This window comes from Tribolium castaneum, chromosome 3, assembly GCF_031307605.1.
Source record: "Tribolium castaneum strain GA2 chromosome 3, icTriCast1.1, whole genome shotgun sequence".
Lineage (NCBI taxonomy): Eukaryota > Metazoa > Arthropoda > Insecta > Coleoptera > Tenebrionidae > Tribolium > Tribolium castaneum.
In genome coordinates, this window is record NC_087396.1 from 11,680,510 (window position 1) to 11,704,603 (window position 24,094).

General features: G+C 39.9%; 5 protein-coding genes across 24 annotated transcripts; 4 read left to right on the forward strand and 1 right to left on the reverse strand.

The window, feature by feature from the left end:
- Window positions 1-6: 6 nt before the first annotated feature.
- On the forward strand, window positions 7-956 carry Vps28 (Vacuolar protein sorting 28). Its single transcript, XM_969938.4, has 4 exons — window positions 7-120; window positions 172-428; window positions 478-579; window positions 628-956. The coding sequence occupies exons 1-4, from the start codon at window positions 105-107 to the stop codon at window positions 895-897; spliced, it is 645 nt and encodes a 214-aa protein (XP_975031.1). The 5' UTR covers window positions 7-104; the 3' UTR covers window positions 898-956.
- On the reverse strand, window positions 888-1,833 carry Nse1 (Non-SMC element 1). Its single transcript, XM_969949.4, has 3 exons — window positions 1,699-1,833; window positions 1,197-1,651; window positions 888-1,139 (listed from the first exon to the last, which is right to left on the reverse strand). Exons 1-3 carry the CDS (start codon window positions 1,805-1,807, stop codon window positions 984-986), a joined length of 720 nt encoding a protein of 239 aa, XP_975042.1. The 5' UTR covers window positions 1,808-1,833; the 3' UTR covers window positions 888-983.
- A 442-nt stretch (window positions 1,834-2,275) lies between these two features.
- Window positions 2,276-13,559, forward strand: l(1)G0196 (lethal (1) G0196). 18 transcript variants are annotated; one of them, XM_015981909.2, is made up of 22 exons: window positions 2,283-2,415; window positions 2,926-3,075; window positions 3,146-3,343; window positions 3,391-3,622; window positions 3,671-3,825; window positions 3,968-4,087; window positions 5,888-6,078; window positions 6,129-6,410; window positions 6,458-6,732; window positions 6,842-6,982; window positions 7,511-7,745; window positions 7,799-8,007; window positions 8,054-8,532; window positions 8,583-8,828; window positions 8,878-9,080; window positions 9,138-9,304; window positions 9,495-9,536; window positions 10,354-11,373; window positions 11,434-11,670; window positions 11,867-11,984; window positions 12,222-12,376; window positions 12,423-13,559. In XM_015981909.2, the coding sequence occupies exons 2-22, from the start codon at window positions 2,950-2,952 to the stop codon at window positions 13,493-13,495; spliced, it is 5,904 nt and encodes a 1,967-aa protein (XP_015837395.2). In that variant the 5' UTR covers window positions 2,283-2,415; window positions 2,926-2,949; the 3' UTR covers window positions 13,496-13,559. The 18 variants fall into 18 exon arrangements, with proteins under 18 accessions (XP_064211954.1, XP_064211955.1, XP_015837395.2 ...); XM_064355875.1 differs by lacking the exon at window positions 2,283-2,415 and adding an exon at window positions 2,717-2,866; XM_064355884.1 differs by lacking the exon at window positions 2,926-3,075 and having other exon boundaries at window positions 2,276-2,415.
- A 1,808-nt stretch (window positions 13,560-15,367) lies between these two features.
- On the forward strand, window positions 15,368-17,201 carry spdo (sanpodo). The gene is made up of 2 exons (XM_969976.4): window positions 15,368-16,798; window positions 16,846-17,201. Exons 1-2 carry the CDS (start codon window positions 15,823-15,825, stop codon window positions 17,076-17,078), a joined length of 1,209 nt encoding a protein of 402 aa, XP_975069.2. The 5' UTR covers window positions 15,368-15,822; the 3' UTR covers window positions 17,079-17,201.
- A 1,972-nt stretch (window positions 17,202-19,173) lies between these two features.
- Window positions 19,174-22,970, forward strand: LOC663962 (uncharacterized). Of its 3 annotated transcripts, none has more exons than XM_008198224.3 (2): window positions 19,174-19,300; window positions 21,788-22,970. In XM_008198224.3, the coding sequence occupies exon 2, from the start codon at window positions 21,842-21,844 to the stop codon at window positions 22,724-22,726; it is 885 nt and encodes a 294-aa protein (XP_008196446.2). In that variant the 5' UTR covers window positions 19,174-19,300; window positions 21,788-21,841; the 3' UTR covers window positions 22,727-22,970. The 3 variants fall into 3 exon arrangements, with proteins under 3 accessions (XP_008196446.2, XP_976468.2, XP_008196447.2); XM_971375.4 differs by having other exon boundaries at window positions 19,231-19,386; XM_008198225.3 differs by lacking the exon at window positions 19,174-19,300 and adding an exon at window positions 19,502-19,578.
- Window positions 22,971-24,094: the final 1,124 nt, after the last annotated feature.

A 24,094-nucleotide genomic window follows, 5' to 3' on the forward strand; every position in this document is an offset into this window, starting at 1 on the left:
CTCTCTCTTATTCTACGGTCAAATGTCAAACAAACGTCAAAGTGACAACCATTGTTCTGTAATCAATAAAAATAGTTTAAGAAAACACAAATAATCAATAAAGAATGTCGGTTAATCCAGGTTGGTTCAATTAAAAATAGTTCTTTGCGTTGTTACGTTTGCCAATTGCAGAAAATCGTCCAGAATTGTACGAGGAAGTCAAATTGTACCACAATGCTCGTGAAAGAGAGAAATACGATAATCTAGCTGATTTGTTCGCTGTGATTAACACATTACAGCAATTAGAGAAAGCCTATATACGAGATTGTGTAACTCCGAAGGAATATACAGGGGCCTGTAGCAAACTGCTGGTGCAATACAAGGCAGCGTTCAGACAAGTCAAAGGAGATGAGTTTCCCACGGTTGATGCTTTTGTTCGCAAATATCGAGTACGTCCCCTTTTTTAATAAGTTAATTGAACTAATGGGCAAGTTGTAGTTGGATTGTCCCGCTGCGTTAGAAAGGATAAAGGAGGATAGGCCTATTACTATCAAAGATGATAAGGGTAACACAAGTAAATGCATTGCTGATATTGTTTCTGTAAGTTTTTGCCAGTTATTGTCTTTCTGTTCTAATGACGAATTTTAGTTGTTTATAACCATCATGGATAAGTTGAGATTAGACATAAAAGCCATGGATGACTTGCATCCAGAATTGAGAGATTTGGTGGACACTATGAACAGATTGAGTATCATACCGTCTGACTTTGAAGGGAAACAAAAGGTGACAGAGTGGCTTAACACATTGAACAACATGCAAGCGTCGGACGAATTATCAGATTCGCAAATACGGCAATTACTTTTTGATCTGGAGAGCTCTTATGCCGCTTTTAATAAGCTTTTACACAATTCATCATAATTTTTTATTTGAATGTTAAAACACATTTTTATAATAAAATACGCTTATGATACAACTTATCACGACTCTTAATCATTTCTCCTAGCCTATCCTGCACCTTCTTCAGAATCTACATCCATACTAGTGTTAGTGTTTGCTCCTTCCCAGTCGGTTCTACAAGAGGGGCACCTATGCTGGTTTTGGAGATATTTTTGGATGCAAAATGTATGGAATGTGTTGAAACACGACTGGCAACTTTCGCCCTGAAAGTTGACACGTTCAATAATTGAAAAAATAAACTACTTTTCATTAAAACTGACCCTAAAAACCAGCTCTGAACACAGGCTGCAAGTACAGTTTTCTGTATTAGTCCTCAAGTACGTTGTGAATTCTAAAATAGTCCTAGCGCCGAGATACACAAACTGCTCCACTTTTACGAAATATCCCCCTCTAATCCATTTCATTAACGCCTTTTCCCCATTTTCGCGAGTCAAAGTTCCCACCAAAGTTGAGGTTATATTGATACAGCGAGGATACGGCAATTCGTGGTTGTCTGAGGTGATAATTTCTTGCATTATCGCGTGGAAATATTCCAATTCCACCGGTGAAAATCCTATCTGTTGTTTACTCAACTCGTCATTTTTTGTATTCAGCCAGACGAAAACACTGTCACCTGTTACCTCACAGACCGAAGTCGCTATTTTAAAATACTGCAGGTTTATTGCTCTGTTGATCTCAATGATCAACGATTTTAAATGAACTAACTGGTTTTGATCTAAAATCACAAAAATGGGCATACTGACGATATAAAAAATATATTACCGGGGCTAAGCTCGCCAAAAAACTTTAAAGCCTTATCTACGGTTACTAAACCGTTAGTCAACATAAACTGTATAAAATATCGATGTCTTTCGCTCAGGGGGTGGGCCATTTCGCAAAATTTGAAAATTTCCAGACACAAACACAACCTCACTTGTCAGGATCCAAAAGGGCGCCAAAACGCCAAATATGCAATAATGTTAAACATTCAGTCCAATGTTTAGTGAAAATTAACCAATTTATTAAAAACGAATCTTATAGCTGGTAATTTTGAAATAACAATTATTTGTTAGATTTTTCCAAAATTTTGACCGCTGTCAATTCTCAATTGTCAAACGTCTGTCATCGAGTTGTCAAATGCTGTGTTTTGGAAGTTCTATGAATATCCTTTTTGATGAATAATTTCGTGACGATGATGGGTTCAGCTTAAAAAACGTTTATTTTGAGAACATTTACGTAACTGATTGGTGATTTCGGCGCAAATATCGCATAAGGCAGTATCTAGGCCAATCAATACTTCTTGACCTGCCCAAAGCATTGAACAAACCGGTGAGGAAGCCCTTGCAGAAGCAAAAGGCATTGCAAATTCGTGAATGGCCGTCCAGTCCCAGCCAAACTCCGAAGGAATGTTTGAGTTAAACCATGTCTTACACTGAACTGGAGCATGGTTATCAAGGTCTTCGCAAAGCGGCAAGACCCACTCAGTTCTACGTTGGCTCGGTGAGTTCATGCGAATTTTCCAACCAAGCGTTGCTAGGATTGGTACAACCGCACAATTTTTATTTAGTCGTTTCTTTGGTTTCCATGAATTGCGAGCAAATTAAGACGTTCGGGGAGCAGATTATTCCTTCTGTTCTTATTGAGGATGTCGACAGCCCACTGCTTACAACCTCTTTTTGGGTATTATTTTGCATGCACTGGCTTAACACCACCTCGCTTGCTACTAAGCCTGGCCTAACACCGCTTTTTGTGTAAATATTTGTCTCACTCTTTTGATCCTTATCAAATAATTACGATTTAATTGAGCGTGAAATGTGGCCGGCACTTCTTATCGCGATTACGGTGATTGCGTTCGTTGAGCAGATAAATATTTGTTGCAAAACAATTTCGCCCAATTTATTAGTTTGATCTAACCTTGGATGGATGTTTGCTAAATTAATTTCAGCACCACGTACTAGTTAACACTCACTTAGTCTGATAACGTTGTAATGGGACCTTTGTGGTTTGTAGAATAGTTAATGGCTTTTAAATGTGATGAGTAAAAAAATGGAGTGGACTTGGTTAAAAGATTGGTGGCGTTTGAAGCGATGGAGAAAAAGTAAAACAAACAGTGAAGACAGTGTTTGCTTTTGCGACGAATGTTTACAAGAAGCCGAAAACGTAATCGCTGAATTAACACCAAAAAATTTCACACAAACTTTGGACATAGCGCTAAATTCGTTATTTCTAGGGGGACCTAGAGCTATGCGATCCGAGCGATCCGTCCCTAAGCCCCCAGGAACTGGACGATGGGGGCAAGGTGGTCATAGTGGGGGTGTGTGCCATGGCCAAAAAGTCGCAAAGCAAACCGATGAAGGAAATTTTGACGCGTTTACAAGAATTTGAATACATTAAAGTGACTGTGTTCCCCGAAGAAATTATTTTACAAGTACGACTATTCCCTTATCTCCTTGATTGCTACAAGTCGGTTTTTAGAAACCTGTGGAAGAGTGGCCCGTTTGTGATTGTTTGATATCGTTCCATTCCAAAGGTTTTCCGTTAGAAAAAGCCATCCAATATGCCCAATTACATAATCCTTACGTCATTAATAACTTGCACATGCAATACGATATTCAAGATCGGCGCAAGGTTTACGCGATTTTGCAAAATGAAGGTATCGAAATCCCGCGTTATGCCGTTTTGGATAGGGATAGTTCTGATCCAAAACGTAAGTTCTTCTGCGATGCGGGATTGTTTTGGGGCACAGTTATTTTAGATCATGAATTAGTAGAGTCCGAGGACCATGTCGAAGTGAATGGAGTCGTCTTCAACAAGCCCTTCGTGGAGAAGCCCGTCTCGGCCGAAGACCACAACATTTACATTTATTACCCTACGTCTGCTGGCGGCGGCAGCCAGAGATTATTCCGCAAGGTAGTTATTCAGTTCTTTTATTTACTACATTTGGCATTTTTTTCACGTTGTTTTGTCTCGTAGGTGTTGTGTGTTTTTTGTTTGATGTATTTTCCAGATTAAGTGTAGCAGGTGTGCGCAAATAACTCGTAATTAATTTAAGCGTTTGTATTATTCCCAGATCGGCAGCAGGAGTAGCGTTTATTCACCGGAATCCAGGGTACGCAAGACTGGTAGTTTTATTTATGAAGACTTCATGCCGACGGACGGCACTGATGTTAAAGTGAGTTCTATTGCGTTGTGGTCTAGTCGCATTAACAAGCCGAAAACTCCCGATGTAACAGAGAGAAATTTTCGGAACACTTGTGTGACTTTGTTAAAAAAAACAGGAAATCTGCACTGGCCTAGAGTGAAAAGCGCTTATTAGAGATGACAGTAGTGAGGCTTTAAATGTTTTCTTTTAAACGAAATGGAGTGGAAAAGGGTTATTTTGTGTTACTAACTGAGACGACAAGTACTGTATATTGTCTAATGTTCTGCATTTCCCTAGGAAATAAAAGTAAAAGTCGTAACTACCAATTTCCGAACTAACCACTTACGGTCTAGACACCAACTAATTCGCCCTTTATCACTTCCATTTGTCCGTTTTATTTTTAATAAATGAGTAATGGGTTTATTTCATTACGTGATTAAAAAAACATGAGCAATCGCGTCTGATTATTTTTAATCAGCTTAACAAACGACTAAATTAGTTTTCTATTAAGAACAATACGGAAAAATATGTCGAAACTACGGATAACTAAAAAATTAGGAAGTGGGACGGCTACAAATAAAATGTGCCCTTTTTCTTTCCTAGCGCGTCTACATTTTAAATGCAATATAACGAAATGAAAAAAAATTATTGAACTGAAATAACAGTGAGCACAAAACAAGTCCACCAATTACTGGGGCTCACAATTTTGCGTTTAATCCTTAACCGCCTTCAGAGGATAGATACGCAATTTTCAAATAAAATAATTATGATAGTCTAAAAAAATACCCAGCCTGCATTATTTGTGTCTAAAAATAACAAGTTTGACTGGTTCTGTTGAACTATGAGTGGTTTAAAATGCATTATTTTCACCTAGAATTAATTTTTTTGCAACTCATTCGCTAAAAAACGTGGATTACGACCGATTCCGGGCTCTAAGAAGAGCTAAATCGTTTGGGAATTACTTCATTTTGTCCGAAAACGCCTTTTTTTCTATTTTTGCAACAAACCAAAGTTCTTCCACAAATATGGGTCGTAAATCTTTAATGTGGGAATAAATAAGGTGATTACGTAAATTCTCAGTCGCTTTGGCTCGATTTTAGGGGCGGGATCGTAAAAAACAGATTTTTTAACAAAACGTAGCACAAAATCGTAATTTTGAATCAAAATAATGCCATTTCCACGTTTCCAGTATCATTTGTAAAAGAGAGATCATCGAAAATCAACCTATTTAAACGAAATTTGTTCTGGACATTCTGGATTAAAATGCTATGATTATGATCAGCGGTATTGCTTTACATAATGTAATTCAAAAGTCAGACAGTAGTCTTTTACATTTTTGCAGGGGCTTGCAATGTATTTACCGAGACTTGAGCCGCTTGATATTTTTCAAAACGTTACGAAAACAGCACAGTATGCATAAATGTATTAGGAACAAAGATGCAGAGAAAACAAATTTGATTTAAAAAATGGTTTCTGATTGAATTGCTTTTTCGGTGTGCACTTATTTAAGGTGCAAAACCGTCTACAGAGTTTTTTTGGAGAAAATTTAATTAATATTTTTTTTGAATATAAAACGGCTTGGAGGCAAGAACTAATTTTTTGGGACGAAAAATTGAGCGATATTGAATCTTGTTCTGCCCCTAGTTTTAGTCCTCCGTAGTCGAAACAATCCACTATTTTTCAAAAGAAATGTATTTTTGCGCGGGATAATGTAAGTAATTAACAGCAGCCAGATTTATTTTTAATAAAAAGTAATACTGAACGGCCGCTTGACTCATTACTTTTTATTGAAAATACCTCCTGCTTTTTCTTACTCCCCCATTTGTGAAGGTCTACACCGTGGGCCCTGACTATGCCCACGCCGAAGCGCGCAAATCGCCGGCCCTCGACGGCAAAGTCGAACGGGACCGCGAAGGCAAAGAAATCCGCTATCCAGTGATACTGAGCAACGCCGAAAAACTAATTTCTAGAAAAGTATGTCTAGCTTTTAAGCAAGCCGTTTGTGGTTTCGATCTTTTGAGGTAAACGTCTCCCTCGCCGTTACCACAACCCTCCAAATTTCATTTTCCAGAGCCAACGGCAAATCCTTCGTCTGTGATGTGAACGGTTTCAGTTTCGTCAAAAACTCAAACAAGTATTACGACGACTGTGCCAAAATTTTGGGAAACATGATTCTGCGAGAGCTTGCCCCCACTCTACATATCCCGTGGTCGGTGCCCTTTCAGCTGGACGACCCACCTATTGTCCCCACGACTTTCGGAAAAATGATGGAGCTGCGCTGTGTGGTAGCTGTGATAAGGCATGGCGATCGGACGCCTAAACAAAAAATGAAAGTCGAAGTCAGGCATCCAAAGTAATGAGACAAACACACGGTTCGTTTGATTAACAGTTCAATTAAAGGTTTTTCGAGATTTTTGAAAAATACGATGGGTATAAGCACGGCCATGTTAAGCTCAAGCGCCCTAAACAGCTGCAAGAAATTCTGGATACGGCTAGGTCATTACTTGCCGAAATTCAGCAACACGAAGCTGACCCCGAAATCGAAGAAAAACAGGGGAAATTGGAACAGTTGAAGGGTGTCCTGGAAATGTACGGTCACTTTTCCGGGATTAATCGAAAAGTCCAAATGAAGTACCAGCCGAAGGGACGCCCCAGGGGCTCCAGTTCTGACGATGGTAAAAAATTGCTTGTTAAATTAGTGTGCGTAAAATCAGAATTTTCGTCCTAAAATTACTATTTTTGTAGTTGCTTATTGTGTTTCTGGTCATATTTTTGTTTTCTCAGTAGATAAACCAGCCGAACCGTCGTTGGTGTTGATCCTGAAGTGGGGTGGTGAGCTCACTCCTGCCGGCAGGATCCAGGCTGAGGAGTTAGGGAGGATTTTCCGATGCATGTATCCGGGGGGACAAGGTAGACATTTAGCCGGTTCGTATACAGCTTCTTATTAACACCTAATTAGTTTTTAGCACAGAGCACTTTGATTTGCGTTTATTATTGATTTCATTCGTTTAGTTTTTATTTGCGAAGTCGTTTCTTGTTTCTCGACGTCATTAGGTTAGTCTAAGTGTAGACAATACACCGCACCGTCTGTGTTGTTCTTGTGACAAATATCCAACTTTATTACTGTTGTACCGTCCGATTTTACAGATTTTATATTTTAAGAGGTAGGGTAAGTTCGTGTGTACTTGTTTTTGTTTTGGTAAACGCTTAATTAATTTTTAATACGGAAACTGAGGGACTTGAACACAAATTACAAATATTTAAAGATTAGAAAATGAATTGATTATTCTTTCGGAAATTAACTTATACAAGTCCCTCATTCACAATTCATCTTTCATAAAATATTCCAAGACATACGAAATAGGGTAAATCATGCGTCACACCAAAACATTCGTTATGACAATGTTCCTCCCACTTTACGTAAGCTCGTGTCCTAAAAACGGCTTTATTTAGGTGAATATGCGGGGGCCCAAGGCTTGGGTTTGCTCCGTTTACACTCGACGTTCCGTCACGACTTAAAAATCTACGCTTCTGACGAAGGTCGCGTGCAAATGACTGCCGCAGCCTTCGCTAAAGGCCTGCTAGCCCTGGAGGGAGAACTGACTCCGATTTTAGTACAAATGGTCAAGAGTGCAAACACTAACGGTTTATTAGACAATGACTGTGATAGCAGTAAATATCAAAACATGTAAGTTGTTTCAAATCGTAAAAATAAAACATCTGAGAGGGAAATATCTACAGGTGCAAAGCACGCCTCCATGAGTTAATGCAACTCGATCGGGACTTTACCCCCGAAGATCGGGAAAAAATCAATCCTTGCAATTCCTCAAGCATTGCCGATGCTTTAGATTTCGTCAAAAACCCGGTCAAGTGTTGCAAACACGTCCACGAGTTGATTAAATCACTCATGGAGATAGTTCAAGTGAAAAAAGAGGATGCCAAAACGAAAGGTTGGGCCCTTCATTATTTTCAGCAGTGGTTAATTGTTGTTCGTAGACGCGATTTTGTATCACGGTGAGACGTGGGAACTTATGGGGCGTCGTTGGGGCAAAATCGAGAAGGATTTTTACACGAAAAATAAAATTTTCGATATTAGCAAAATCCCCGACATTTACGACTGCATCAAATACGACCTGCAACACAACGCGCACTCGTTACAATTCGAACACGCTGAAGAATTGTACACTTATGCCAAATACTTGGCCGATATTGTCATACCTCAAGAATACGGCCTAACAGCGCAGGAAAAATTGACAATTGGCCAGGGGATTTGCACCCCACTTTTGAAGAAAATCCGCGCTGATCTCCAACGCAATATTGAGGAATTGGGCGAGGAGACCGTCAATCGACTCAACCCGAGGTACTCCCACGGAGTGTCAAGTCCCGGGAGACACGTCCGGACCCGACTGTACTTCACCAGTGAAAGCCACGTTCACTCACTAATTACGGTCTTACGCCACGGCGGATTATTAGATGTAATTGTAGAAAAAACTAAGTATTGTGTTTTTAATCGTACGTTTTGAAGATTAAACGTGACGAGCAGTGGCGGCGTGCTATGGAATACGTATCAATGGTCTCCGAATTAAATTACATGTCTCAGGTTGTTGTCATGTTGTACGAAGACCCAACGAAAGATCCGTGTAGTGAGGAACGATTCCACGTCGAGTTGCACTTTAGTCCCGGAGTGAACTGTTGCGTCCAGAAAAATTTACCTCCGGGGCCTGGTTTTCGGCCGCATTCGCGGAACGAATCGGCGGCGAGTAAAAATGCAGTATGCATTTATACTAGTTTTTGAATTATTCCTAAGTGGTGTGTCGCAGAGTTCGGATACTTCGGCCACTGCCACTCCTGATGATTCCAAGGGCCAGTGCTCAGCGCGTATTGAGGAGGAAGAAGAACGGATCGAGGAAGAAAAGCCTGAGATTGTCGAAACTCCAAGTGCTACGGAGCTGTCGCCGGAAACGTCCCCGGACAAGACGTACTACCGTCAGTACGGCAAGTCCAGCGATCCCATCCCGATAGGGTAATTGAGCAAAAAATAAAACAGTGTAGTGGTTATTAAACGTTTTTGATTGAGTAGAAGTTCTCACACGGTAAGCGGTCATGAGGCAATGCACCTAGCCCAGCGTTTGAACGAGGAATTGGCCCAACAGAGCAGCCGGAGCTACGGCATGAACCGCGCCATAAGTCCGGAGCCCGAAGCCAGATCAAAGAGCTACGACCACAAAAGTCCGCAGAAAGGGAAAGGTGAGACGCGAGTGAACCAGTTGTGTTGCTTCCCAGGTTAACCGGGCGCTGAGCAGATTAAATTACGCCATTTTCATTGTGCTTTGGGGTTGTGACGTAATTTAATTTGAGGATCGGATGCACCACGTTGGTGCCTTGTTTAGAATTAATCGCATGTCGGTCTTAACACGCTACTAATTTGTTTGGGCAGCTGAGAAACTGCATCAGAGTCTGGACGCTGTTAACAGCAAAGGTACGCAATAAGTGTATACGGCTAGCTCCCACCTCACCGACTCCTCCAAGTTTTAGTTCCGATAATATTTTGTTAAAATTTTCAGGATTATTCCAAACACACACGTGTTTAATTAGCGACTACATCAAACTTGATTTTGTTTCCGTGTCTTTTTGCCACCACATCTCTGCTTTTTCTGTTTTTTGGAACGGCGTAGGATTGTTCGGTAGAAAGAGCACGCATCTGTACCGACACGTAAAGATATTGTACCTTGAGCACTTTACCGAACATTCTGCTTGTTGCTGGATGTGTCCGAAATTTCGTCACTAGGACTTGAAGTCGAAAGTGTCGAAATTTCGGCTTGCCTTAGCATGAGCAAAGTCAAGTTGATGTGATAACTGAACTCATCTGTCTGGTAGAACCGTGCGACTGGTGTTTCCCATGTGACCGGAAGTACATCTCACTCTTAACATTTTGACTAAATGGCATAGAGTCTGGTGCACTTCCGAATGCTCCCTTTATCGGCTCCTTGTTTTTCTAATAAGCCATGCCGGAATTGTTGGATCATTTCATGCTCGCTTCGCTCTCTTTTCGCTGCTGCATGTCTCTTTCTAACGGTATTGTAATTTTGGTTTGCGTGATTTGTGTAACTAAAAACAAGAGACTCGGTGCTTGCCACCGAATCTCTTGTTAATTGTAATGTTGGTGGTAGAAATTTACTGACTTGAATCTTTTTTCTCTTCCAAACCCTACGCTTCGCTTCCTTTGTTTGGTTTAACGGTGATTCATTCAAACACATTTAACTCTTGCGATTGTTTGCTTCGTTTAATTCGAACAGAGTCACCCCATAACGATACAGACTCGTCTATAACACCCACAAATGTCCCTGTTACGCCCCCCATTGAGATTCCTGTGCGTACCGTCGACCCAAACACACCACTTGACTCTTGTCCCTACTCGTTCAAACCGATCTCGCAAGACAAGTCCGAACTTAGCCCAATTTCGGGGTCGTTTGAGGCCGATTATCGAAGCGACTTGGACTCACCACTGACGCTTAAATCCCCAGACGGGACCCCAAAATCGCGGCCCGAGAGCGCCACCAACGAACTACCTTTAACCGAATTGAACTTAGCTCTCTTCACTTCGGAGCAGGAGACCTTAAATCTGTGTAAAATGAGCACTAATGAGCTGCCTCTTTCCGATATTAAGTTGAGTAAACAGAACACAGTCGAAAGTCAGGTGGACGACGTTTCGCTTGAAGTAAACTGGGAAAGCGATTTGAAGGACGATGACGCGGGTCAGCAGGCCAATATCAAAAGTTTCACGCAAGAAAAGCGTCACCGGTCGTTTTCCGACCCTAACATCCTCGACGGCGAAAAGCTGTTCCTCTTGGAAAAGTACAGTGAGAGTCTGAACTACGACGGTACGTCCAGGAGTCCCTCCTGTTTGACTCCTGGCGAGCCTCCCCGTATCCCGTTCAGTTTCTACCCCCAGCACGCGCCCCCTTGTTCGCTATGTTGTACGCCTTTCACCCGTTCCCCGTCGCACCTGTTGTCGTTCTTCTCTTCGCCCCCTCGCGCCTCTCGCTCACTCTCTAACCCCAGTCCCGGCGTGTCTGTGAACCACCCGTGCATGTCCGATACAGAGTGCAACAACGCAACAGTCAGACGCCACCGTCACAGTATTGCCGGACAGATGAGCTATTACAAGATGCTAGGGTTCGGTTGCGGAGGACCTCTAGGTTTCAAGAAGCTGGCGACGGGAAGCGGAAACTCCCTGTTCTCGACGGCGGTGATCTCCGGAAGCAACAGCGCCCCCAATTTGAGAGACATGATCCCGAGCACGGCGAGCGCGTCTGGTGAGTGTCGCGATGCGAAAAATCACATTGCCACTTTTGTTCACGGGAGATTTCATACAGCTCTTGAAGGTATCGGGGGAGTGCCCCCTATTCGCCCCTTGGAGACGCTCCACAATGCTCTCTCGTTGAAGCAAATCGACACGTTTCTGGAGCATATGACGGCGGCGCCGCTCTTTAGGACGCCGTCGTCCACGCCACCCAAGTACCCCTCCACACCCCTGCCCACGCCCACAAATGGGGGGCCCACAGCGGTGGCCAACTCGGCGCAGCCTTTAAAACTGCAATCGCCAAGCAATAGTAAGTTTTTTTTTTCAATGACAATTCTTTTCGCCTTCGAAGAGGCTTAAAAGCTCAAAACGCTTGGTTCCATACTTTTGCCGAACTCTGTTTTATTTACAGTTTCCCCGTACCTTTTTTTCTTACAGTGTGCATATTTTTTATCAATACTTGGGAGGTCAATTCTCCAGGTTTTTACGCTTAGATTTGTTTGTAGGTGTGGGGTGGAGCGGGCCGCCCAGTTTTGTCTCAAGCAGCGGTCCGTCCTCGCCTGGAGCCTCCGAAAATTCCAAGGAGAGTAGCGAAATGTCGTCCAGTATCATCAGCAGTGATGGGTACTTAGCCAAATTCAATAAATAAATAAATAGCAAAATTCTGAAACTTCTTTTTATTTTATTTATTTCTCCATTCCTCAGTCTTGTTGTGCATGGGCGTTTCTATTTGTCAAGATTTATGTCCTCAGGTATTGTACTGTGTGTAGACCTGTTTGTTTGAGTGTTCTTCACTTTTTCTGCTTGATTTCTTTTTTCTTGCACTTCCAGTCATGCCACTGATTGGATTTTCTTATTTAGGATAAATGTGGACAATTTTACTAAAATCTTCCCAACGGCTCCTGGTCTGGACCAGGATCTGGGAAACGTTGGGATCTTGCTAGACCTCGACCGGGAGATTTCCGGATCGATGGAATTCTCAGAATATTACTCCCAACTCCACAGACCTCCACAAGGTAACTATTTGTTGTAATTTTACCACCATTACGTGAGTCCTTGTAGGGGACAGTGGGGACGTGACTCCAGTTTCTGGCGGCTCGGAGGTTGAATTTAACACAAACGATGCCACTGCGGGATCAACGGCAGACTGCGACGTTACAGTTACAGAAGACATAGATTCCTGTTTCTTAGGAGATGACGATGTTATTGATAATAAAAATCCTGTGCCCTCCGGTATGATAACGAGTATGACAGAAAATAATTTATTATGCCAAGGCATCACAACTCCAAAAGTGATATCGCCGCTGAACGCCAACGTTAGCATTTACACAAATGTGCTCCATCCGTCGAATTCAGACAGTTTTACTCTAAAACACATCGAAAATTCCGAGCGAATACAAACGTCCACCAACCGAATATTCAATGACTTTGACAGAGGCAAAGATTTGAAAAACTTGACCAAAAAATCAAACATCTACGACAAAGATATTCCCAGTTCAAGCAAAAACATATCGGCTTTAGGTTCGGATAAGTGGTGCACAAGCAAAGAAAAATTCCTCGATAGTATCACCACAAAGCCCGACACTCCCGAGAAAAAACCTGAACAAAAACCAAACCCTGGCACCGTTCTTGTGAAAGAACACTACATAGAGCCTCCACGAATGACCCGAGTTTCGAGGAGTTTCCACGGAAAATCTCCTACTAGTAACAGTTATCTCGATATATCTAACGCTATCCCTCGCCGGGCGAGCGAAGGGGTGCCCCTGACCAGCCGAAACCTAAATCTCCAGCCTGAAACCTTGAAGCAAGACGTCCAAAATTCCACTAGACGGAAAAGCAACATCGAGAAAATCAAAGCGACTCGTCCACAATTTATCACACAGCTATCCCAACCTTGTGGGAGCACGCTGCAGTCTCCCAGTGTAGCTTTAAGGAAAACCTCTCTGACTGACGTAAGTGCGAGTAAAAAGAGGTTTACAACGACTCTGGTTGATGAAGCCGAACATGCCGCCTCGGTGGGAATCAGTGTGAGGCCGCGCCTTGTGAACGAGCCCCAGACTGAAGATGAGGACAGTGCGTCCAATAAAAATCTTTATTTTAGGAGTTTCAGTAGTGATAAAAATGATAATAAATAAGGGTTATATATCTTGGGGTTGTTATTGAACTGAAGGTATTGTTCCAATAAAGTTTTTTAACGTTTGCTCGTCTTTATTTATTTTACCCGACAAGGCCTAACGCAAATTTCAATCTTCCACTGTGGCATTATCTAGATAAAATAGGCTAACCCTAGATGTGGGTAGTGTGAAACACACAAAGAAAAACACCCTTATTTGAGCTTTTATCAGTCGTAAACACATACAGTGAGTCACCATTTAATGTATTTGCACTATGTGACGTCTAGTGTTACGTCCATTTGTGCATAGGGGATTACCCCTGCTAATAGTGCGGATTAATTTTATTACATACAAAATGGATGGGTTTTTTAACGGTGCGCGATGTTATTACGGAAAACGATAATTATGCTTACTAATGTAATAACTACAATTTGTTGCAAAAGATTCACGATTACAACTTAACAAATTAGAGATAATTACAATTTGTTCAATCTAATGAGTGGTCATAAAATTATGTCCATTGATTTATGGATACTTGTCCGATCGGCGACAAGGAGAATATTTTAAAGACTTTCCCTTTTTTGCTAATCCGTAATCAGCAGCAGACAGTTTAGTCTTTTACCGGAAATCCCACACAAATTTGTGCGGATCTTCGTATCGCAAACGGAGAACAGTTATAAAAATAGCACATTTTAGTTTCTTCATTAAAATGAGAACTAATATTAATAAGAACTACAAATTCAAACACTGGAACGGAATTGATGTTTGACAAATTAAAAAAACAAGGCATTTCCGAAAGTGTGTCGACGTTTTCAGGACAACTTACAAAGATGTAAAAAAAATTTTTCTAAAACGTCCTGGGGACAACCTTAACTTTCTTCAAAGCTTGAGTTTGCGTTCAAATTAATTCTCACGCAGACGAAACGTTTTCGTGTCTGTTTTTAGAAGCTAGATAAACATTGTAATCAGAAGGTCCGACGTAAATATAGCCCACTATTTTACCAACTATCAATACCTACGTAATGGTTTTATTTTATACCGCTTTAGGACCCTTTTTTGTGTTGGCAGAAGGTGAAACAACTATAAAGAATTATGTATTCTCAAGTTTGTAAGCGGAAATCTCGGCGGAAATTGGTATTTTCGGATGAAAAAAATCTTGACGTCACTTCCAGCGAAATTGGGAACTTAATTAATTTTACCCATTTTCCAAACTAATCTCTGGCTAAATTTAGCATCCATTTTGCATAAACAGCGAATCATAATTTATCTTAAGCACCAATCATAAAACTAATTGAAGCATTGCTCAAATACTTGTCGATATATTAAAGCACGTGAAAACAAGTTTGCAACTTATTATTTATTTTATGAATAAAGTGTCGCTTGGCATGCACTTTCAGTGATATCCGAGTTGAAAAAGCGAGTTGCATCACTTTAATTTTCTCTTTACATCCACGCACTTAAGACTTTTCTTTTTTCCTCGTTAATTGTCATGCATTTCAGAATCCCGAAGTAATGTGATATTAAACATTATGTATAATGACCCTTGAGAATATGCAAGACATCCGTTGAACGGTACGTTGGGCTTCATGTGGAATATATAATTAAATAGAATACACTCAACCAGTTATTTGTTGACATTTGAGAACACTTGGGATTTGTGCCATGTATCATGAATAAACCGGCAAAACGGAAATAGTGAATTCAAATTTCATTTCCGATGCAAGATAAGCGCGCACCAGCGAGAAAAAATGAACCCGTCTAGTCCTCTAATCTTCCACATTGACTGTTCTATTGGTTTGGCTTCCTTCGACTTATCATAACTAAACAGTTTGATTGTGGAATGTATATACAGATGTACGATCAAAATATCAACAAAGAAAACGGCGCACAATTCCACAAAATGGGTTTGTGTGGCGGAGCGTGCCGTCAGTGGCGTAACAACATTTCTCAACTTTTATCAAATTAAACCGCTCCAAAACTCCTCGTTTTTCTTTCACCACCGGTGACTTTATGCGGAAAAATGTCGGTACCGTAAGACTTTTCTCCACCGTGTACTTATCGCGTTTATGACCCAAATAAACCAAATACGATTCATCATTAAAAAATCATTTAGTCCGAAAAGACGTGATCGTCTTATTAAATGTATGCCCTTGGGAGGGCTTGAAACCGGCGGCACGCCCATGGAATTCACCCCACATGACGCGAGGCATATGCAGCTGTTTGATAAGTACGTCCCCCATGCTGCCGTTACGCTGCAAGCTCTTTAACAACCACCAGGCGACCAGTCATCACCGGGCCGTGCCCCAAACGACTACAAATGACGGTTGCGAGCGCATTTCGACTTTAAAATGGCCACGCGAACCCTTCCGAAAAACTTCTACTCGAACCCGGCCTTCAGCCAACAAAGTGAATTTTACAACGGAAAACCGCTCTCCCAAATCGTCCAAAACGTGCGCCAGTCGCCCGTCGGGGCGCAAACCCAGCCCCAGTACCGCGAAAACGAAGAATACTACGATGAAGAATTCTACGAAGAAATGATCGTCGACGATGCTGGAATCATCAAGCAGAAGAAAGTCCTAGTCGTATCCTCGCCCACCAAGGACCAAAAGTCCCGGTACGAGTACATCCCCATGCAGGAGCAAAACCGCTACATCATCTGCCAAAAACAACCGCCGCAAGTGCACTACGCCGAAGAGTTCGTCCAAGGCAGGCCCAACCACCGCTACGAGTACATCCCGGAGGAGTCCCCGCCAAAATCCGTTACCCGGAACCGTTACGAATACATCCAGTTCGAACCGCCAAGTCCCCGGAAACCCTCCAACCCCATCGCGACCCAAAAGCTCCACGAGCTCCTCTCAACCCCCAAAAAGCCCCCCGTAATGTCCCCCCAAGCCCACCGAAGAGTCCCTCCATCCCCCCAGCGGGACCCCTTCATAACGCCGCGCAAAAGCCAAACCCGCCAAAAACTAAACTACGCCCTCGACACGCGCCAAGCGCAGGACAAGCGCCACACGGCCATCGTGGCCCCCATGTGCTCCAGCCCCATCCAGAGCGTCTACAGCGAGACCACGTTCTCCAAAACCGACTCTTGGATGAACTTAGGGCCGAGGAAACCGACCCAAGTGACGCTGGCCGTGGCCGCGGTGATGATGATGCTCTGCGGGGGGGTCACCTCGGGGCTGTGCTTCTACATGGTGTCCATCATGGGCCGGCTGTATTTCCTGGATTTCGGGATTGTGGCAGGGTTCACTTGTCTGGTGTTGGGGTTTTTGGGGTTCCGGACGCGGAATTGTTACTGGCTGCCCAACCGGAATTACATTTCCGGTAAGTCGGCTTTTGGTTTGTTATTTTTTGTAATGGGATTGTTGCAGGGTATATCGTTTTGAGTGTGTTTAGTCTTCTGATGTGTGCCGGGCTTCTGGTGCTGCTTGTGCTGCAGCCCAAGCCCGGCACGCCTCTCGCGGATATGACTTCCGGTGCCGTTTGCGGGATTTCCGTTTTGTCTCTAGTGTTGGCATCTGCAGGAGTCATGACGAGTTATTGTTGCAAATATCCGCCACCTGACAACAGGGTGGAGCACAGCGTCCCAGGATTCACGGTTTAAAACCACTTATTTATTTTATAGTAATATAATTATTATGGTTTATATTATTTAATGACTGGAAATTGTAAATATTATTTATTGTAGGTATTGATTGTTTTTATCTAATAAACGGTTTTATAACAATGTAAGTGGCTTTATTTATTGGACCGTTCGATACGCGGCGAAATTGTCAAGCTTTATAGCTTTGTGCCAAATTCCGATCAAGTAATTTAACTTTTTCGTAAGTGAGCTGAAATTAATGGACTTTTTTAGTTACTTTCATTTAACAGTAAATACGATTTTTGTACGTCTTTATATATCAAATCCGAACAAGTTATTCAGCAATTAGAAATTTTAATGTCTTTGTAAGCTTCATGACAGGAGCATTTATTAGTGAATGTCGGACACGCTAGCACAAAAAATTCTTAATTTATTTCACCTCGGCAAGAAGAGTAAAGACACATTTTCAAAACGTTAAATTACATTTTAATTAAAATTAAAACAAACAATTATTAAATTTATTTAGTAGAAAGTGTGCGCACTTTCAAGGTGTGGGAGTGCATTAACGAAAGTGTAAATGTATTCATAACTAATTTACGCTAACAGCACAGCACAAAACAAAAACTGCATTGTACGCTGTCCTCAAACCTAACTAGTTCAAGATTTTTCAAAAATAAAACTCGTGCTGGTCTACATTTGGAAGAAAATAAATATCACGTCTTGGGGCGTAAAATTTGTGGTCATCCACACATGCATCTGTTGAACGTTTAAAAGCACCTGCCACAAAATGCTAATCATTTGGGTTAAAATTTATGTTTGGTCAAATTGCAGTTTCTTCCAGGAAGAAGGTATTTCACGTGGGACAGACTTCGTGACGTCTTGATGAACTTTAACGCTAGGTAAACAATGAACTTAAATTAATAACAGTGCATTCCGCGAGTTGATTATGCGTATTTATGTAATTTTCATAAGAGAATATACTGTATGAATAATTAAGGCGCTTTTAATTTATTCAATGTCAAAGCAACAACGCAGTAAAAAAGGGAAAACCGGGAAAGTAACGCATCATTAATTCATAAGGCTAAATTGGCATCGCGTCAAATTACCTTTCCCTTCGCTGTGCGTGTAACGGTTGTCCTAAGCTCAGGTATTCGTTACACTGGCGCCCGTTTTTGTGCTTTTAGAAGAAAATAAACAAAATAAAAATGAGCGAGAATTGCAAGAATGCGGTCCTAGGCCTTTTGTAATATTCTTGGAAACTGACACCAACCACCCCATTTTATGAGTCTTACAAAATATTTACATAGATTTTCAAAAAAATTAGGTAATAAACGTATAATTAGTTCAATGAATTAAAATTTGTGAATATTTATAATTTCTTGCTACTTCCCTGTTGTCAAAGACTAATAAAACTGACTCGCTCTATTAATATCGATATTGAAAAGGAAGCGAAGAAGTCTTTACGAGCTAATAAAGTCGGGCTTAGATGATTTTATTTTGGATACGAGGATTGAAATGGAAGGTAATTGCAGCAACCGATTTCCTCGGTTGATAAGAGCACAGAAGTTGCGCTGGGAGCAAACCGTTACGGTCCATCGCGCAGAAAATAAAGCAAAAATATCTAAACCGCAAATGCAAAATTGCAAAAACAAAAGATGTTTCCCATTATTCTTTGCACTTCAACTTAATGCCACTCTTGATGCTGGCATAAAACGTGCCACACGTGCAATATGCATGTGAACTGACAATTTATTTCGTCTATTTACATAAATATGTGACGAGGTAAACTTGCAGTAGACATTGTGTGTATGTATTAACATTACATCTCATGTCGATCTCAAGATAGGGAATTTATAAACGATTTCAAGGCTGCTAACCAGAATGTGATATGACCCACATACTGCAACTTGCACTTAATTGCAAGTGATTTTTGTCCTTTGCCGATTAATTGATCATTATCTCTGTTACACTTTTTGGTTTCTCTGAGCGTATTATTTCATCAAATTGACGAGCGGATCGAAAGTTTAGAAGAAAGTGACCGCGAAAAGTATCAATAGCCCAAGCCTTTTCGCTGTCATTTTTTTCCACTATCTTTATGACTAAATAATCAATCTTTGGCCTAAAATGATAGTCACTTGGTAATGGTAATGGTAAAAGAGGGAAGTGGCAACGTCGAAGTGCAACAGCTGGCAAGAGTGAGCACCGCACGGCGTTTCGTCAGTTTGAACTGAATGGTTTGAATTGTAAGTAGCCCAGGTGCGATAAATTGTTATTAAATTTTTTATAAAAGTATTGTGATGGTGTAGTGTATTTTTGGATTCTTAAAAAGGTAACGATCTATTCTGTTCACAAAAAAATCGCCGTGTATTTACAAAAAAAATCAATCGGACTTTGTTGGTTTTGCTATTATTTTTTACGCAATGTTTTACTGCGCAATGTAATAATAATTCAATAAAAATGTACGTGATGTTGTGATGCATGTGCACCTGTTGAGTTTTCGTGGTGATGTTTTTTCCCAAAGGTTCGAAATGTTTGCTTGTGCAAAACTGATTTATGTTTATTGTTATAAAAAATACCATAATTGGGTAATTTATTATACAAGAAAATTTCCTTGTTCATTTTCAAGGATTTTTTAGTTTGTTGTGGTTCACACGCGAGCTGTTTGAAAAAAGCGGTGACATTTCAGATGTGATTAGCCTAGTCAGAATGCAGCTTTTGTATAATAATTAACTAATTATGCCCACTATGCAGTTAAAAAACTTGAATGGCTAAAATACTTATGCAAAATATCCCATTTCAAATTTCTTCACTTATTCCCGGAATGACAACAAAAAATTCTAACTGGAGCAGTTCACATTTAGGAAAATTTTTCTCACAGTTCACGACAACGATATGATATATTAAAATGGCTCTTTACAATTCGTTTCAGTCTGTTACCCACGATACAGTACAATTTCAAAGTCTTTTGACTCTCCTAACAATTATAACGTCCAACAGTGAAAACTTAAAACAGGCATAATACACAGCTAAAAAATGATTCAGGTGTGTAATACTTTGTCAAATTTCGATAAAAGTGAAAAAGCTAATGTTATCAAATCATATCACTTCGCTGACATTCCCAACGTAAATATCACAGGATGGCATTCCAACGATGAGTACAAAGACGCTTTAGAGCATTATGGTAATCTTTTCCCATTCCGCTTCATCTAATAACTATCAAACGGTTTCTTGCAAATATTTTTCCTTCTGCTTTTACTGTTTTAAGAACTGCAGTGGAATTATTTAATAATAACGCCCTCGATAACGCCCAATCACAAATTCATAATAATTAACGTGCATTTTACATAATCGACATAATACTGAATTTGTGTTGTAATAATCCGGCTTAAAGAATTGCAAAGTGAATCAGAATATTAATAAGGGGAACACTTGTTAAAATAGCCCCCCAGCATAGATAGCAACCCTCCAACTCACCCTTTTTCTATTGTTGCATCCAAAGGGATTCAAAGCTGAATTTACCCACTGTCGGTTTATTGTCCGTCTGATGGTCACGTATGTACAAAAATGAAAATTTATTATCCATTACTCAATCAAAATATGTATTTCTGAATTGTGAATAATTGCCAAAAAATATTTTTGCAACATAATTTTTTCTTTACTATATTTTTTGTCTTTGTTTGAGATCATTTACATCAGTTTTTTTTGCAAGGATAATTTTGTAAAAAATGGGTGCTTTCATCTTGAGTTCCCAAGATAATACCAGTAGGAATCTAGTACGAAATCTTACTGCTCGGTATTCATTTTGATAAAATTTATACCCACACGTATACCATTTCCGCCCACTAATTGGAAAGTAACAATACACACCATCGTCAACATAAATATGCATAATTATTCCGAGTTATAAAAGTATTAACCTACTAATAAAACTTTTGTTGCTGCTTACACCTTGATGAATCTTTTACAAACAAATCGAAGCCATTGACCCAAACACCGAAAAGTTGTTTGCAAAAAACGAAATCACTCGGCAAATAATCGGAATAAAATTGTGCAACTCATAAAATAAATTTTATTTATTTTTGTCGTTTGTTTAGTAAGATAGATACAAGTTTCGATTCGTCCCCAATTACATAAGCGATGCAAAACTTTCGAATAAAATTTGCATATTATTCATTAATTTGGTGATTATTGTAAACTCGTTTTGGTTTAAAAACGCACACAATAAATTATTTGTCGAGTATTCCACACAGCAAGGTCGTGTTTGTTTTTATCACAAAAAGACACTATAGTGAATGAAAATGCGCGAAAAGTCGACAATCGTTTCACTGAACTGATAAGTATTCGTTATAAATGTTAAGTCGCTGAATTGCCTACGTTCCAAAGATAAAACTTCCGGATGCGAGGGAACAAGAAGCGTTGAATCAGACTTGCGCAAGGCAATTAAACTGCACTTAATTCAATAAAATCTGGAGGATACAAAAGAGAGACTTTCCTTCATTATATCTTCACGCTATGACTTAATTGCGGTACTGTTACGTAAACGTGATGTTTTCACATTTATTCAAATTGGACTTCCCATTTAAACGCGCTGTTAAACTGGATGTAATGGAATATTTCTTCTAATTTTATGTCATTTTCACATGAATACACTTGACAATAACACTCGTGTTATTCATTGTTTGGCAACAAAGCGGTTTTGTGCATCACTTTCTAAAGCCGTTCTGTTCCAGCTCTTCCAAACGATCCAAGATGTGATAATGTTCTAACAAGAAAGTCCGGTGAAAATGGAGAATATTTACAAAATCAAGATTCGTTCCAATCCAAATCCTCGCGATTTGTATCCTTCGGAACGCAGATACTCATCCTCGATCGTCCTTGGCTTGAGCATAATGTTTCTTGCTTTGGGAATAACCTCGTCTTTGATGGGAACTCTGGTCGTGAAAAAAATGACAACAAATCACACCCAGGTTTTTTTCCCCGACAATCACACGGCCAGCAACAAGACTGAGGAATTTCTCGAAGAACAGCGTTTAATAAAACGAATCGAGGAAGATTTCTTCCCATTTATAAAACCAGAAGGTCACACTATCAACATCCCTGCGATCATTTCCGCCGGCTCCTTCGTCATGTCCTTGGGCCACTTCCTGGCAGGATTCGCTGGGATTCTCGCGTGGAAGCAATGGTACATCGATAACAACATCACGTGGTTCTTCCTATCGTCGTGTTTTTCCACACTGACTTCAGCAATCTCGTTCCTTTTGATCAGTTTGGCCGTTTTGGATACGAGAGACATCCTCCTCCATAAAACGTCCCCAATTAGTTTAGGTCTGACAGCGAATATTTTCATAACGTCCCTTCTAGGGGTGATTTGGTCGATTGTTGCGACAAATGTGGCTTTCAAGGGTATGAAGAATAATTACCCCGATGATTTAGTGTTATCAAAGAGTGGGAAGGGGCGGGTTGAAGTAAATACGGTGAGGAAGGGTAATAAAATTGCGAAAGTTGTGCCGCCTGATATTTTGGATCATTTTCCCAAAACCGGCAAACTGGCGAAGTTTTTCCCGAAAAGTGAGAGCAATGGGAACTTGCCCAAAGCGGAAAGCAATAAGGAGTATGAGGAAAGGGTCAAGCGATTTTTATCGGGAGAGTCGCAAAATTGCAAGGACTGATAATTTTATAGCGTTGACGAAGGGTTTAAATAACAGCGACTTTTGTAATATTTGCTTAGCTTTAAACGATGTACAATTTTTATTACTGTTATGACTACTGTTTACTTAATTTTGTGTTGTGATTAACTCTTATTATAGTAGTTATTATAGAAACTTATTTATTTCTGAAACAATCCAATATTTTGGATACTTACGCTAGGATGTTTAGGATTACAATAAATCGTAAATAAAGGTTTTGTAATAACGCTTACTTTTTTATTTTTTATGTTTGAAAAAAAATGACCGTCTAAGGTAAGTTGAAATATTACCAAATTAACCGAAGTTCGTCTATTGATTATTATGTTCTTTTGGAGGCCAAAATAGTAAACAAAGTAAAAAATATATAAAAAAAAATATTCATGTACCAGGGTTTTCCAACAAAATAAAGACACAATACTACCTTAAAATATAAAAACCAAAAGACTTAAAGCTCGAAAACAAGTGCAAAACGTCTCCACAAATAATAATGCAGTTACCAGAGAACAAAAAAACCTAACAAAATGCAAAAAAATTGGAAATACAATTGATTTTCTTCAATTTTCACCGAATTTTTTTTTGTGTGAAAAACCGCCTTGTCTTTTAAAATCAAAGCTCAAAATTAGAAAAAACTTTCCAAAATTCAAAGGCCTGGAAAAAAAATTAGGCTATGAAGTTATTAAAAAGCCATTAAGAAAAAAAAAACAAAAATAACACCATTTTCAACCTGATGGCGAAATTTTGGGTCTGATTCTGATGAAATTCCTTGAAAGAATTGTTTTTTGGAGGAAAAAAAGGAAACAAAAGAGGAAAGAATAGACAAATACAAGAATGACACTATCATTTTAACAATTTTTTGAACTTTTCGACATATTTTTCCCGACATTTCTGAGAGAAAAATGTGAACCACAGTCATAGACCGTTCTGACAAATAGTTTTCTGCAAAAATTTGTAAAACCGCTACACGAAACAACTTGAAAAAAACCTTCGATTATAAAAATATTTTGGGAAAATTACCGACCTAAGAAAATATTGTCAGTAAACTATTTTTCTGACTCATAAGTTCTTTTAATAAGCTCCTTTTTCTGTAAAAATCAAAAAGATCGTTACAATAAAAGTAGTCTCAAAGTGCGTTAATGTGTGAAGTGTTTCGTTTCAATAAGTTAATTTTCAGCGATTCCTCACATAAAAACGAGCCTAATAGTGTGAGAATAGTTTTATTTTAAATTGACTGAGAGTCATTTTGTTTAAAAACATGGGTTTTTAAAGTTGAGTATGATTTAATTAATTATAGGGATAACAGTCAAGGTGCAGTTTACTTTGTTTTTACTTTTTTTATTAGTACCAGTTTTA